General features: G+C 49.1%; 2 protein-coding genes across 2 annotated transcripts; both read left to right on the forward strand.

Annotated features, from left to right (window-relative positions):
* Positions 1–292: 292 nt before the first annotated feature.
* Positions 293–4,011, forward strand: LRP88_12484 (uncharacterized protein; the record flags this gene model as incomplete). The annotated part of the gene is made up of 4 exons (XM_083248877.1): positions 293–466; positions 534–2,489; positions 2,537–3,882; positions 3,984–4,011. The coding sequence occupies 4 exons, from the start codon at positions 293–295 to the stop codon at positions 4,009–4,011; spliced, it is 3,504 nt and encodes a 1,167-aa protein (XP_083095332.1).
* A 10,220-nt stretch (positions 4,012–14,231) lies between these two features.
* LRP88_12485 (retropepsin-like aspartic protease) lies at positions 14,232–16,973 on the forward strand (the record flags this gene model as incomplete). The annotated part of the gene is made up of 2 exons (XM_083248878.1): positions 14,232–15,121; positions 15,224–16,973. 2 exons carry the CDS (start codon positions 14,232–14,234, stop codon positions 16,971–16,973), a joined length of 2,640 nt encoding a protein of 879 aa, XP_083095333.1.
* Between the last annotated feature and the right edge of the window lie 282 nt (positions 16,974–17,255).

The raw sequence follows: 17,255 nt of genomic DNA on the forward strand, positions 1-17,255 counted from the left end.
AACACTTTCGCCAACACCATCTCGGCCTACATCCCAACCAGCTACTCGACCGACATCTCGGCCAACGCCTTCTCCACCTACCTCGACGGGTTCCGACACCTCGTCGCTGCCGAATCTACAAGAGCAACTTTGGAATGAGGCCTACGATGGGCTCAAAGCGAGCGAGCCCAAACTGGTCGGGGCGTACGAGAAGATCTTGTCAGCTAAACTGTACGGAAACGACCCGAGCTCCGTTGCCTCCGAACCGACAGACAATGAAATAGCAAGCGCTCGGGGCACAAGATGCCGCCAAATGCAGCACTTGGTCCAGGAAGGGCTGGACCGGACCCAGAAGCAAGCGTCCATCAAGCAAGGAATCGACGAAGGCTTGCAAGCAGTGCAAGCGGTGAGAGGGATAGTAGACAAGGCGGTACAGGCCGCGCCGGAAGCTGCCGTCGCCTGGGTCGGCGTCTGCCTTGGATTAGAGGTGTGTGTGATCGGCTTTCCCTAACCGAAGAGGGAACGGTGGATGATCCCCCGCTGACAGTTGATAGATCCTTTCGAACCCCATCACCGAGGCTCGCGACAATCGCAAAGGCATCACCTACGTCCTGTCGAGAATGGAGTGGTACTGGAACTTGGCATCCCTGCTTCTCGACGAGAACAAGGCCGAGCAATCCTCGGCGGGACTACGAGTCCAACTGGAGAAGCACGTCGTGCAGCTATACGAGAAACTTCTCTCGTATCAGGTGAAGAGCGTCTGCCTTTACCACCGCAACTGGGCTGCCGTGGTCTTGAGGGACGTGTTCCAACTAGATGACTGGGCTGGCCAGCTCAGCGAGATCAAGGAAGCCGAGGCTGCCGTGCAAAGGGACATAGAACAATACAATACCGAAGAGAGCAAGACACAATTTCGGAAACTCACCGACACCGCAACTGCTCTAGAGGAGAATCTCCAAGACATCCATTCAGCCATCCAGGACCAGACACGGCAGCAGGAGAAGAGACACCAGGACGACGGGGACAAGCAATGCCTGAAAGACCTGCGCGAGACCGACCCTCGCGACGACAAGACGCGCATCGAAGCTACAAAGGGCGGCCTGCTCAGGGACTCGTACCGCTGGATCCTCGATAATGACGAATTTCGGCGATGGCGTGACGATCCACAAAGCCAGCTGCTCTGGATCAAAGGCGATCCTGGCAAGGGCAAGACGATGCTGCTGTGCGGCATCATCGACGAACTGGAGAAGGAACCCGGCAATCGCCTGTCCTATTTCTTCTGCCAGGCCACCGAGGCACGGCTGAGCAACGCGACGGCCGTGTTGCGGGGCCTAATCTACCTTCTCCTCGTCCAACAGCCGTCGCTCATCTCGCATGTTCGGGAGAAGCACGACCATGCGGGTAGGCAGCTTTTTGAGGACGGGAATGCTTGGGAAGCCTTATCCAAGATCCTTGCGGCCATGCTCAATGACGCGAGCGTGGATGGTGCGATCCTGATTGTTGATGCCCTCGACGAGTGCAAGACGAATCAGCATCAGCTTCTCGACTTCATCATCGAGCCTTCTCGCGTCAAGTGGATCGTCTCTAGCCGTAACTGGCCGGACATCGAGGAGAAACTGGACAATGCAAAGCAGAAAGTCAAGCTGCGCCTCGAATTGAACAAGGACTCGATCTCCAAGGCTGTCGACACATACATTGGACGCAAGGTAGATCAGCTGGCACGCGAGAAGAAATACGACAAGGAAACAAGGCAGGCTGTCGAAAATCACTTAACCTCCAATGCTGACGGCACCTTTCTCTGGGTGGCCTTGGTCTGTCAAGAGCTGGCAGATCCCAAGGTCCGAAAACGGCATACGCTCGACACATTGAAGTCATTCCCTCGGGGTCTTGATCCCCTCTATAAGCGAATGATGGAACATATCAGCGATTCGAAGGATGCAGGCTATTGCAAGGAGATCCTCGCTATTGCTTCGGTCGTATACCGACCCATCACCTTGGACGAGTTGAAGGCTCTTGCTGAGTCGCTCGAGGATCTTGACCAGGACGAGTTGAAAGAAATCATCAAGGCTTGCGGTTCTTTCTTGACTCGTCGAGACGGTGTCATCTATTTTGTGCATCAGTCAGCCAAGGATTTCCTGCTTAACAAGGCATCCAACCAAATCCTACCCTCTGGCGCCGTGCACCAGCACCATGCCATCTTTTCAAGGTCGCTGGCGGCTCTCTCGCAGACTCTCCAGCGTGACGTTTGTAAACTGAACGCCCCAGGATTCCCCATCGACAAGCTCTTGCCGCCCGACCTTGAACCACTGTCTCCTATTCGATACTCTTGCGTCTACTGGGTTGACCATCTCCACGACTCAGATTCCATAGAGGCCAACAATGTTCTACAGGATAGCGGCAACGTCCATGGATTCATCCGGGAGAAGCACCTATATTGGCTGGAATGTCTTAGTCTCCTGCAGACCATGTCGGAGGGCGTAAATGCGGTACACAAGCTCGAGGCTTTAGTGGTGAGTTGCTCTGTACATATACTACAAGCGGTCTGACAAGTCGATAGAGAAAAACAGAAGCGCGACAACTGGCAGAACTACTTCGAGATGCGCGCCGATTCGTTCTTTCTCATGCTCGGGCCATCGAGATTGCTCCATTGCAGGCCTATGCGTCGGCACTCGTGTTCAGTCCCGAGCATAGTCTCATTAGAGAGCTCTATAAGAAGGAAGAGCCGGATTGGATGGCATCGAAACCAAGAATGGAAGCGGATTGGAACGCTTGCCTGCAGACGCTCGAGGGCCATGGCTCTTCGGTGAGCTCGGTGGTATTCTCAGCGGATGGCCAGCGGCTCGCGTCGGGCTCGTACGATAGGACGGTCAAGATCTGGGACGCGGCCACAGGCGCGTACGTGCAGACGCTCGAGGGTCATGGCGATGAGGTGTCGTCGGTGGTGTTCTCGGCGGACGGCCAGTGTCTCGCGTCTGGCTCATACGATAACACAGTTAAGATCTGGGACGTGGCAATAGGCGCGTGCGTGCAGACGCTCGAGGGCCATGGCGGTTGGGTGAGGTCGGTGGTGTTCTCGGCGGATGGCCAGCGGCTCGCGTCGGGCTCGGACGATAGGACGGTTAAGATCTGGGACGCGGCCACGGGCGCGTGCGTGCGGACGCTCGAGGGCCATGGCGATAATGTGAGCTCAGTGGTGTTCTCGGCGGATGGCCAGTGGCTCGCGTCGGGCTCGGACGATAGGACAGTTAAGATCTGGGACGCGGCCATAGGCGTATGCGTGCAGACGCTCGAGGGTCATGGCGATGAGGTGTCGTCGGTGGTGTTCTCGGCGGACGGCCAGCGGCTCGCGTCTGGCTCATATGATAACACAGTTAAGATCTGGGACGTGGCAATAGGCGCGTGCGTGCAGACGCTCGAGGGCCATGGCGGTTGGGTGAACTCAGTGGTGTTCTTAGGGGATAGCCAGCGGCTCGCGTCGGGCTCGTACGATAGGACGGTTAAGATCTGGGACGCGGCCACGGGCGTATGCGTGCAGACGCTCGAGGGCCATGGCGGTTGGGTGAACTCAGTGGTGTTCTTAGGGGATGGCCAGCGGCTCGCGTCGGGCTCAGACGATAGGACGGTCAAGATCTGGGACGCGGCCACGGGCGCGTACCTACAGACGCTCGAGGGCCATGGCGGTTGGGTGAGCTCGGTGGTGTTCTCGGCGGATGGCCAGCGGCTCGCGTCGGGCTCGAGCGATAGGACGGTCAAGATCTGGGACGCGGCCACGGGTGCATGCGTGCGGACGCTCGAGGGCCACGGCGATGACGTGAGCTCGGTGGTGTTCTCGGCGGATGGCCAGCGTCTCGCGTCGAGCTCGGACGATAACATAGTCAAGATCTGGGACGTGGCCACGGGCGCGTGCGTGCAGGCACTCGACGTTGGGAGAACATTATATCACCTTTCATTCGATCCAACGACAAACTCTCTCCTCTCTACCGACATTGGACTTCTAAACCTAGATCACCCGGCTGTGCCGCCTGCCATTGATGATCGGTCGACTGAAATAACCTTACGGGGTGTTCGCCATTCCGGCTGGGGTATAAGCACCGACGGTGTATGGATTGTTAAAAATGGAAAGGAGATGCTTTGGCTACCTCCGGACTATCGAGAGGGGCAATCCGCTGTTATTGGATCAACGGTCGCTATCGGCTGTCGTTTAGGTCGTGTGCTAGTGATGAAGTTCTCTTAGAGCGGAGGCAGGCATAATTATCTTTTTGGTCACAAGCAGCCCTTTCCCAGTTCTCAGTAGCGACCTATTAAATTATTCCTGTTTGATTTGGAAGCAGGAAGCCCGGCCAGCAACTATTTCCTACCTTAGCTGGCTAGCCCTATATTTATCGAGCTTCAGATATGCTATTAGATAAAGCCAGCATCATTTCTTTCTCTTTGATTTTCTTTTTCACTTTGACCTCGGAGGGTCGTAGGGGCTAAACAAAATTTATGTTGTAATGGACTATGGTGTTCTTATCTTCTAGACCAAACGAGAACTATCTGGCACTGGGAGTTATGTGATCTATGGTTCCTTCACATCGGAAAACATCGGCCATTCTGTGGATGGAGTTTCCGTTTGGTTAATGCTTTATTTTGAGATAGAGGCTGGTGGCTGCAGATAGATACATCTTGCTTGTTGGATGGCTCCTGTCTTCTGGCTCTCCGGGGCTCCTATTTCGGTCGCAAGTGGAGGCCGGCTCGGCATCGAATGTACCCACAATTCCCGATGGCCGATTGTGGCCTTCGGGTCTTGCATGGCACGACCTGTACCCGCGTATGAAGGCGTGGTTCCTCTAAATATCGACTTCAGCTATGCCTAGGAGCCTCCGTTTTGAGAATCTTCTAGCATACGGGTACCTGCACTAGACCTTCCTGGGACGGGGCGGTTTATCGGGGTGTTAATATTACACCCATCGAAACCCTATTAGGCTAAACGAAATAATATCTACTATGAGCATCCAGCTACGGACTATGGTCTCATGTGTGGAACTGAGGCATACGGTCCCCAGATCACCCGGCAGACAACTCTAAGCAATCTTGCACGCATATGACTAGGAACATGAAGGAACAATATGTTTTGCAGCGCTCCTTGGCTCGTTTAAGGTACATCCCAACCATCTCAAAGACCCCCGACCCAGAAGAGCATGATGACTTCAAGTTCTCCTACCATACTTGAGTTTCGTACAGTAGTGCACTTGCAGACTCGAGCCGCCTCGTTCGGGGAAACGTTGAGCAAAACGCCGACGAATCTCCGCCCACCCAAGCTGCTCCTCTTCCTTCAGTTGTATGAGGTAGCTATCTTCATCGTCTGAATACTTTGCCCGTCCTACAGGGGCTCGTTTGGTTGTTTTCCTTGTCGCGACCGAGCGAGTTAAATCAGGGATCATACCGGCGGCATTTGGGTGATTTGTGCAAAGGGGCCAATCAAACTGGAATTGAAACGTAGTCTTGCCATTTTCGGTAACGCGTTTCATTGAAACGTTCTTGAGCGGCCATTCCTGAAACCGAGCAAGAACCGCACTGGCCTCGGAGGGAATAGATCTTGCACGCGGTGGTGTTGGACTTAACAAGCCGAGTGCCGATGTGTCGCGCTCCCTCAATGAGTGTGCGGAAGCTCTTGTGGATCGCCTCCTTCGGCGAGAATCCCGGGCACTAGTAGCCGCGTTGTGTGTCGAACAGGAAGGAGACTTAGAGACCTTGCGACGTTTGTGATCTTGATGTTCTTCATCGTCGACATCATCGTCTTCCGAGCCAGATCCTTGAACCTCTGGAGGCGAAGGAAAATAGTCCTCGTCACGCGCATATTCTGGAACATCGGGGCCATCCTCACTGCCGGAGCTTTCAGTATCTGCGTCACTGTCCTCTTGCGCTGTTGTATGCGCATGTGGGGATCTGCGACGAGAACGGCGCGGGGACGGCAACTGGGGAGATGGCCGGGCCTTGTCCGGCGATCCGCGTCTACCATCCATGGCCTCGGAATCGGGATCGCTAGACCCGCAGCTTGCGTCGCCCAAGTCTTGTCCCCGATGCGGTTCGGGTGACATCCTTGCTGTCAGGGATGAATTGCGGGCTCCAGGGGTGGCATCGTCAGACGAATTGCCGGCGGGTATTTCGCTTTCCTGGAGTGATGCCTGGACCACCTCGACGGGGCTGGCAGTCCGCGGAGAGTGTGTGCAAGTTGAGGGGGAATCCGGATGACCCTGGGCGCTGTGACAAGCGTCATGGTCAAAGATAGCATCGACCATCATGTTGCTCTGTTGACTGGCTAGTACGGGTCGAAGCTGTTGCCCGCCTGCCGCAACTGGGTATAGCTGGCTTTCAGGGCTAGTAGGAGGCGTTGCAAAATTGACATCTTTACAAGCAGACATATCTCCGGTGAGTATGTGATTCATCTCATAAGAAGATTGCTGGCTCGGTTCGGCATCAGCGAGGTGAGACGCTTGTGTCTCATTCGGCCAAGCTGGGGTGGCTTCCGCTTGAGCTGGGGATACTGTTGGCGCAGTGGCCACGCCAATGGCAGCTTCTGATTCAGTTGCGTCATGTTCGATACCGGTGAGATCTAGACGTCCGTTGTCAGAAACTTCCACCTAAACGGAGCATCACGGCGTCGAAGACCTACCCAGATAGTCCGGGGTGCTGGCACGTGTTGCGCAAGATTGCAAGTTGTTGAGTTCTCGACTCTCGTCATTTTCATCTTTAGTGTCAGACTCGACATCAGAGGGAATGCAAATCGCTGTGTCGCTGGATTTTCCAATAGCCGAGAGGGCCTTCTTCTGCAAAGATACCATGTCTGGCTGAGAGGCAGGAGGAGTGAGGCTTTGCCGCAGCTTCCGCTGTTTAGAGTCAAAAGATGCCGAGGCCATGCTTGCGTTGCAGAGTGCGGAAAGGAAAAGAGATAAGGGGTTTGGTATTCGTAGTACAGCCAGGTGAAGATGGGCGGGCATTGTCCGGCTTATATGCTCGTTGCTGAATTATGCGGCAAAATGAGTCCTAACCGCTTGCGGGCGCCTAGTTCGATGTCTCCCTGCTGCCTCCTTGTGTTCTCCAAGATGGTGATGGATCAGATGGAGACAGACACGTAACTGCTTCTCCTTCGTCCCAATCACTTCACTGCCGGGCCACACCGAGGCAGCTATGCTGAACACATGATGCCCCCCTCGATTCAGCTTGCCGCGCATCGTCAGGGATTCGCGCCACTCATTGGCAAGGCAGAGTCCTCGGGGAGATACCAGATGAGGCAGGTCTTCATGCCTGTTGGGCTGTTCACGCACGACACGTCATTTCCAGTCGGTCACAGCATCGGGTAGAAAGTTCCCGGTAGCACTAGCTCTTCCGTTGGACCGTGATGGAGCTCAACGCCGCGCCTGCGCATGGTCGCCCACAACCACGAACTTGTTGAGCCATTCAGAGGACGGGAGAGCACCAGATGCCGTCATAAACGCCCCATGAGCTCGCAGCAGTGAGGCAAACGGGGCTGACATGCGTGCAACACCAACGACTCGCCGGAGTGCGCCCATCCCCGTCCCCTTCCTTGACACCCAATCACCCGTCTCAGTTCGCCGACTTGCTCTCGATTTTGAAGCTGCTGAGCCATCGGGAGCGGCACCGGATCGGGTGAGGCTGTACCCGAGGGAGCGTTCCCCCAAGTGGCAGGAATTCTCGGCAACCCCTGAGCAGAGAAATGGTGACTCGGACCCGGCCAAGCGAGTTGTGACCTCACTCTCCGCCCGGATCAGGGGACCAATCGAGGAGCAAGGTCGTGTCGGAAGCCTCCGTAGCCACCTGCGCCAGTTTCAGGAGGCGGGCCCGAGATGGCGCCATCAACCATTATGCTTTCAGGGGCGGGGAGGGGATTGATGAGCCACTGCGGCATTTCTATAATTGGCTGGGCGTTGTTGGAGGCCTCACGAAGACAAGCATCGCCGTGAGATGCTCTGCTGCCTGGAAAGCATCGAAGCGCTGTGAGGTAGTCTAGCGGGGGGAACGCCTCTGGGCTATAAGTCCTTGTTAGACTCCGTGAGAAGAGGGCGGAAAGGAAAGCCATATGAACCGCAGAGTAGGAAAAAGTGGCAGAGGATATGATGAAGATGAGTGGTAGTATTCTTCTCATGCCGTCCAAGACCTGGCTCTGGGGACGAGAGCAGGCGTCGCCTTGATCGATCGATTCCTGCAGAGCTTCATCTCAATGCAGGACGATGACGCGGCAGGAGGGGGAAGGGGGCTGGGGCTGAAGACAGCGATGGCCGCCGAAGAGTTGAAACGGTGGATACAAAGGGGCGGAGGATAGAAGGAAGCAGAAGTCAAAGATACATGTTCATACAGCCAGAGGAGGTTGCTATCTTATATACAGAGAGTCACGTGATGTGTGGTCGGGAGCGTGGGCGGCGAGAGCGCTTTGCCCGAATGGGCGGTGCTGCTAAACCGGAGGCAGCAGCAGCGAGTCCGCGATTACTTATTATATATATTAGGTATAAGAGGGAAAAGTATAATATATACTTATATATAATATATACTTATTATAATATATATAATAAGTAAGTAAAACAAATAAGTAAGTAAAATAAAAATCCCTTAATTAATATTATCTCTATTTAATTAATTAATTCCTAACCACTTAGTATATCATAGTTAAATAAAAAAGCTAATATCCTTCTTACTCTTTAAGCCCTTTAAAATAACCTAAAATTATCTCTCTAATACGCCGCAAAGATCTATAAAGTTAGTCCTACGATGCTATAGCGCTAGCAGCAGGGCATTCTTTCTCCACGCGATACTATACCAAAGTCATAGAAACTATCTAATCTAGAGGAATAAATTATTATTTAGTTTATTCTCGACCTAGATTCGCGAGGATTTCCCCCGCGACTATATAGTATTAAAGAAATAGCTAATTAATTACTCGCTAACCGCGATGCGCTACCTATCAGTAAGCGCTGGGCTTCTAACTTCATTAAGCGACACTAAGAGCTTAAGATGCATTTTTTTCATAAATATAACTATTAAAGAGCTAAATATAAAGATCTGGCTATTATTCGTGATTAGTTTAGGCTCATAGAGAATATAATCGCGAAATATGGTATTACCCTAGGTGATATCTATAACTTTGATGAGACCGGCTTTATGATAGGCCTGATTCAGAGCGGAATGGTCGTCATAGGCTCAGAAAGGCGTGGAAGACCGAAATTAGTGTAGCCTAGAGACCGGGAATGGGTTATAGTCATTCAGGCGATCAATGCGGAAGGCTAGGCGATCCAGCCGTTTATCATCGGTGCGGGCCAATATCACCTCGCCAATTGGTACCAAGAAAGCAACCTCCCGGGCGATTGGGCTATTGCAACGAGCCAAAATGGTTGGACCGATAACGACATCGGTCTCGAGTGGCTTAAGCACTTTGACCGGTATACAAGCAACCGATCAGTTGGTTCCTATCGTCTTTTGATCCTCGACGGCCACGAAAGTCACCACTCCGTCGACTTTGAGAGATATTGTGAGGAAAAGAAGATTATTACGCTTTGTATGCCGCCTCATTTGTCTCATCTACTTCAGCCTCTTAACGTCGGGTGCTTTGGGCTACTCAAAAAGGCTTACGGTCGAGAAATAGAGCATCTAATCAGATGCTCTATAACCCACGTTTTAAAGACTAAGTTCTTTCTAGCCTTTTATGCCGCATATTAAGCCACTATGATAGAAAGAAATATCAAGGGAGGTTTTAAAGGAGCCGGGCTTATTCCTCTTAACCTAGAAAGTGTGGTCTTAAAGCTTAATATGCAGCTACAGACTCCAACGCCGGTTGAGGAGGAGGCTGGCCCCTCTAACCCTTGGGTCTCAAAGACCCCAAAGACCGTCCTTAAGGCCGGGTCTCAGTCTGAATACCTTAAAAGACAAATCAGAAGGCATCAAAGTAGCTCCCCTGAGTCAATTCTAGAAGCCCTAAAGTCTCTTTTAAAAGGAATAAAGGCAATAATATATGAGAATGCCTTATTAAGGTCTAAGGTCCAAGACCTTTAATAGGCGAATGAGATACTAAGCCAGCGGCGGAGGGCAAAAAGGACCTGCCTATAGAAAAGAGGTAAGATGACTCTGGATGAAGGAAGGCAAGCAATTAATCAAATGGATATTAATGCGTAGGTAGTGGCCGAATTATCGCGGAGTAGTAATTAAGGGAGGTTAGCGCGACCGGGGGTTTGGCATTATGGTGTCTACGGCAAGCCTGGTTATAATATAAGGACCTGCTAGGTAGTAATTAAGATATCTAGGGAAGAATATAGTAATAAGTTTTAATTAATTAAATAGTTTATTATATTTTTATAGCGATTTTTATTTTAAAGGTTAAAGAAAGTATTTTACTTATTTATTTATTTTACTTACTTATTATATATATTATATATTATTATATAACATATATAATAAGCAAGCGCCGCAGACAAGCAAGCGCCGCACTTTTCCCTCCTATACCTAACTTTTTATTTAATTAATTAATTATTAACTACTAAATATATTAGACCTAAATACTAAGGCTAGAATGCTTCTTGCCCTTCAAGCCCTTCAAAATAACCTAAAACTAAGCATCCAAAGCGCTGCAGGGATATATAAGATTAATAAGCGGCGGCTACGTCGCCGCCAACAGGGCATTTAATCCCGACGCGATATTATCCTAAATTCACGCCAACTATTTAATCTAGAGGAATAGATCATAGTTTAATTCATTCTCGACTTAGATACGCGAGGTTTTCCCCCGTGATTGCGTGCTATTAAAGCAATAGCTAATCGACTGCTTGCTAACCGCGACGCGCTACCTATCAGTAAGCGCTAGGCTTCTAACTTTATTAGACGATAAGAAAAGCTAAAGACGCGTTTTTTTTATAAATATAACTACTAGAGGGCTAAGTGCAAAGATCTAGAAGAAATCTGGAAGTAGTTTCGGCTCGTAGCGAATATAATCGCGAAGTATAGCATCTAATTAGATAATATCTAGAACTTTGATGAGACTAGCTTCCTTATGGGTATGATTACAAGCGGAATAGTTATTACTAGCGCAGAAAGGCGTGGTCGACCAAAATCAATACAGCCTGGAAGCCGGGAATAGATTACAGTGATTCAGGCAATCAATGCAGAGGGCCAAGCGATTTAGCCGTTTATTATAGGTGCGGGCCAATATCACCTCGCTAACTAGTATAGAGAAAGTAACCTCCCGGGCGATTGGACTATTATAACCTCCCAAAATGGCTAGACCAATAACGAGACTAGTCTTAAGTGGCTAAAGCACTTTAACCGGTATATAATTAAGCGATTAAATAGTCGCTATTATCTTCTAGTCCTTAATAGCCACGAAAGTCACTACTCCGTTGACTTTAAGAGATATTATAAGGAGAATAAGATTATTACGCTTTATATGCCGCCTTATTCGTCTTATTTACTTTAGCCTCTTAATATCAGGTACTTTAGCCTACTTAAAAAGGCTTATAGTCGAGAAATAAAGTATCTAATTAGATGCTTTATTACCTATGTTTCTAAGACTAAGTTCTTCCTGGCCTTTTATGCCGCTTATTAAGCTACTATAACAGAATAAAATATTAGGTCTGCTTTTAGAGGGGCTAGACTTATCCCTCTTGACCCGGAAAGTATAGTCTCAAAGCTTAATATATAGCTATAGACTCTAACGCCGGTTGAGGAGGAGGCTAGGCCCTTAACCCCTTAGGCTTTAAAGACCCCAAGGATAGTGCTTAAGGCCAAATCTTAGTCTAAATACCTTAAAAGATAAATTAAAAGATATTAAAGTAGCTCCCTAGAGTTAATTCTTAAGGCATTAAAGTGTCTTTCTAAGGGAATAAAGGTAGTTATATATGAGATAATATTATTAAGGGCTAAGGTATAGGATCTTCGATAGGCAAATAAGATACTAAGCCGGCGCCGGAGGGCAAAAAGAACCTAGCTATAGAAGAGAGGGGTAATAACGGTAGAGGAAGAAAGGCAAGTAATTAATTAGATAGATATTAATGCATAGGTAATAGCTAAATTATCGAGAAGTGGTAGTTAAGGAAGGTCGGCGCGACTAGGAGTTCGGCACTATAGAGTATGCGGCAAGCCTAGTTATAATACTAAAATATATTAAGTAGTGATTAAGACCTCCGGGGAAGAGTATAATAAGTAGTTTTAATTAATTAATTAATTTATTATATTTTTATTATAATTTTACTAAAGAGGGTTAAGAAAAATATAGCGCTTGCTTGTCTGCGGCGCTCGCTTATTATATATATTATATTAATAAGTAATATATATAATAAGTAAGTATACTAGATAAGTAAATATATTAAAAATCCCTTATTTAATATTATTACTATTTAATTAATTAATTTCTTATAATTAGAGATATCTTAATTAAATAAAGAAGCTAGATTACTTCTTATACTTTAGGCCCTTTAAAATAACCTAGATTTAAAACTATAATAAACTATAAGGCTCTACTAAGTTAATTACTATGCCTTATATTATTAGCATAATAATATATAATCTCAATGCAATACTATCCTGAAATTATATAAACTATTAGATCTAGAGGAATAAATTATTATTTAGTTTATTTTTAACCTAGATTTATAAGGATTTCCCCCCTGGCTATATAATATAAAAGAAATAGCTAATTAATTACTTACCGACCGCAATGCATCACTAATTAGCATACGCTAGGCTTTAAACTTCATTAAGTAATACCTAGACCTTAAGACGCATTTTTTTCATAAATATAACTACTAAAGAGCTAAGTGCAAAGATCTAACCATTATCCGCGATTAGTTTCAGCTTATAGCGAATATAATCGCGAAGTATAGCATCTAATCAGATGATATCTATAATATTGACGAGACTGGCTTTCTTATAGGCATGATTACAAGCGGAATAGTCATCATAGGCATAGAAAGGCATAAAAAGCCAAAAGCAGTATAGCCTAGAAACCGAGAATGGATTATAGTCATTCAGGCAATCAATGCGGAAGGCTAGCCGATCCCGCCGTTTATCATCGGTGCGGGCCAATATCATCTCGCTAACTAGTACTAAGAAAGTAACCTCCCGGGCGATTAGGCTATTGCGACGACCCAAAATGGCTAGACTAATAATAAGACCAGTCTCGAGTGGCTTAAGCACTTTAACCGGTGCACAACCAATCAATCAATTAGTATCTATCATCTCTTAATCCTTAATAGTGAGTTGGGGGAAAAAGGTGCTAAGCCATTTTGGGCCATTGAGCAATTTCCTATACGTAGAAAAAGGTCAGAGACCAGTTGCCTTCGGCCATCAGCATCATCATCACTATCATCATAGTCAATAAGAAAGGAGCAGCTTTTGGGCTCTTTCTCTGACCAAATCTCCGTTGCTATCAATTGATTAATTGCCCTTACTATTTTATATTATGTTTGCCTCACCGAGAAGTATATGGGATCTTTCTTCAGAAGTCTTTGAGAAAAGTTACACGACCATATAAACTGGCTGTGGTTAGTGTGTTCTGTTCCTCTAACAAATCTGGTGCCCCCACACAGGAATTTCGATGCTCTTGCTTTGATCACGACTGGAATATACCATTAAAGGTAGATCCAATTGATCAGACAAGAGAGCGCACTCCTACGCTGCCAATCGATGAACTATAAACATAACCACCACTAAGCCGAATAACGCGAGACGTCGAGAATTACTACGAGAGATAGGAAGTGGGCGATCAGGGAGACCCTGAAAGCTGCCTAGCCGCAAGGGAGACTAGCCACAGATGAATTCCGCTCTCCCTTAACCCCTGAGTACACGGAACCATTTGATCAAATTCCTCCCTGAACTTCGAGACCAAAATGGACCCTTCTTATGCCCCGCAAAAGGCGAATGCCGGGAGAAGAAGGAATCCGCCAACTACAGATATGGAAAAAGGAGACATCACCAACCCATAGCTCTTGCAGGAAACACCTTTTCCCAACAAAACCAAGGGTTTAGCCTTACTTAAGCCACTAGAAGGAGGTCTAATGGAGCGGCAGTGGAAGATTTTGGCTATCGGAATGCTCATCTGGATGGTCACGAAGAGTGAAACCCTCACCGCCCTTATCCTGATCCTTACGATATTTGAGGCAATGCCCACGGCCAGTCCCTTTCGCGCTCCCCAAGGCACGAGTGCGAACGACAGAGACCAGAACCACTTAGAATCGATTAATCAGACGACAACCACTACAGACACCGCAACAATGGCTCAAAACGACAAAGGACCTAACCCGATGCCAAAGAATAATACCAGCCAGGGCACGGAGGCTAAGAGCAGCAGTGAGACCACAGCCAATGCAGCCCTCGTCGACTTATTCCAGAAGGTCCTGGCCAAAGGATCAACTGGTCCCTCGTTCGCCGTCCCGCTTCACCCCCTTCCTCCCTTCAAAGGGAAGGATGTGACCGAGTACCTGCGGAACTTCGACCAGCAGGCAGAGCTTATGAACATCTCCAAGGAGAAGAAAGCAGCACTTTTCGAGTCATATACCGATCCCGAGGTCAAAAGAGAGGTCCGACAAGCTATGGAAGGATTCGACTGGGAAGAAGCCCAAGAGAAACTGAAGGAGTCCTTTGCGAGTGAGGATTCTGACCAGTCAGAAACGGCCGAGGAGAAACTAGAGATGCTTAATGAAGCGCGGCTGAAGGCTGATTTCCACGCTATTATCAAGTGGTTGAACGAGCATCAGTACCTTTTCAGGCAGATCGACGAGAAGTGGAGAGACTCCCGGAGCCAATCCCGAGCCATTTACAAAGCACTGCCCGAGGAAGTCATCGAGGGTATTTGTGAAAGGCACAACAAGAGCGTCAAGGAGATTACCATTATGAACTACAACGATCTCACTCAAATGATCAAACGATACTGCGAAAATAAGATCGAAATTCGGAAGACTCATCGCCCCAGAACCGAGGATGATACTCGCAAGGTCACTTGGGCCCCAACCCCTCCAAGAAGCTCTAGTCCCTCTGCGAAGACCACCAAGACCCCTAAGGTCCTCAAGAAGGAGCCTGATGAGACGACCAATTCGAGGATTGACGACCTTACCGCGCAGCTCACCCAGCTCTCAATCAACCTGGCAAAGGGACAGGAGACCCAGTTGCAACTTGCGCAAATCATCCAAAGAGAAAACGACAGGCAGGCAGCCGCGGGGATAGCTCAACCCTTCAGAACGAATGCCATATCATTTGATTAACCTAGGGACCACGAGAATTTCTACATGAATGCGGCCTATGGATCAGGGCGAGGTAGTTACCAGAGTCACCTGGCATGCTGGTACTGCGCAGGGAGGAACCACTTCCCCGACACTTGCGCTGACCTGGCTCATGACAAAAGCACCGGCATCGCAAGCTACGACCCCCAAGGTGGAGCTGCTCTCCTCGGAAGGGGTGATACAATGCTGCCGCCGAATCTCGTGTACCAATTCAAGAAGTTCGGAGTCCGGAAGCTCGTCCACAACTGGTTGATGCGCTTTCCGGAATCAGATTTATACCCACTGGCAAGGCGGCTTGAACAGTATAACAAAGCCGGGCTCAGGCTTGCACCAACCCAGCCCGAGAACAACATCATTGACGATTTCATCCGGAAGAACCCTGAGGCACTAGACCTCTATCGACCGAAGTATAAGTCCCCGGAAGGATTTGATCGATTGCCTAAGGAAGTCACGCGAGGGGACCGAGACATTTTAGATAGTCAGAACCCACCACCTAGGACCTCCACCAATGTGATCCTAGTCAACGAGGACTCTGCACCATTTGATCAAGCGGAAGCGCCTCAAACGCTTACCACTACGACTGTCGCTGTCAACGCCAACGCGAGGAAGAGGGTTCATGTGGAAGATATTGCCGAGGAACGAGAAGCTGCCCAGCCGATCAGGAAGTCAACCCCAACGGAGAGGACACCCATCGCCGGCAAAGAGAAGAGCCAGAGGTTTCAGACACTAGAGGAGAAGCAGGCTTCAATCATCCAGGAGTTAAGAGATAAGTATCGAGCGAAGAAGATTTCAATTCCAACAGACAAATTATTTATATTGCTGCCCCAGCTGGGCAGAGAGGTAGCGGAGGATTGCCAAGACATTGCTAATAGTGTGGAGCAGATCACCTACATCGAACCCGCGCCGTATACCACTGGAGAAGAGCAGGGATCATCTGATCAAAAGGCCCATAGCACCAATGCGGTCCAAGTCGGCGAGCAGGACTGGGGGGAGGCCTACTGGGCAGCAATCAGCAAGAGAGCCGGTGTGAACGCGATCCTCATTGACGAAGAAGCCGCAACCGACCAAACCGATGACAATACGAAGGACCTTCAGCCTGGCGATTATATCGTTACGACTAACATGGGCACTTCGGACGAGGAGACAAGAACTATAGAAGTTCGCCAGGATGGGGCCGAAACCGCAGAAAAGGTTGCATCCACAGCAAAGGAGGGAGAATCGGTTGATCAGAAGGTTAACAACATCGAACTGATGATTGAGAACCAAGGGAAGGCAGTTGCCCAGTCCCAGGAACTGCCCCGCATTCTTGTGAGACTCGACAACCCGGAAGGCAGGGTCATCGAGGCCATGGTGGATACGGGTTCTGAGGGAAACATCATCTCACAAGAACTTGCAAAAGCCTGTGGCCTCAAGATCGCCCCAGCCCGTGCCTTAACCACGTCTTTCTCCCAGGACCGAATCACTATGCTAGGGCAGACCACTGTTCGACTATACCTTGGCAATGTATGGATCCAACAGAGGATGTATGTGGCGCCCTCCAATAGAATCTCAATTCCCTTTATCCTCGGCATGCCATTCATCCGCTCAGCGAGAGTATTATTTGATCATTCGATAAGAGACGGTTCTATGCTCCTTCGATGCCAACTGGGCAATACCCGTGTCGTTACTCCGGCAGCTGGATCTATTAAATGGGAGGCCCTAACCTACGGTGTGGATAATAACGTGCCACTAAAATAAACGTTAACCTTCTATCCAAACCTGAGGTTGACTGGAAGAGTGGTTTGGAACCGGATGATGTCCCGACGTCACTGCGGTGGTTGAGTCAGGAGTCGGGGGAGGAAGTGATAGGAATCATCAAGGCGGAGACGATCAGGCAGTACCACGTGGCTTTGAAAGATGCGAATTAGTTAATTAAAAAGTGGGCAATGAAGAAGCATGAAATACGGAGGGATAAGGACCCGCCCGACCGCGGCAAGTTGGAAGAGATACTGGTTAATACCCTCTACAAAAGGAAGGGAG

This window comes from Fusarium phalaenopsidis, assembly GCF_050370095.1.
Source record: "Fusarium phalaenopsidis strain FUZ10S chromosome Unknown contig_32318, whole genome shotgun sequence".
NCBI lineage: Eukaryota > Fungi > Ascomycota > Sordariomycetes > Hypocreales > Nectriaceae > Fusarium > Fusarium phalaenopsidis.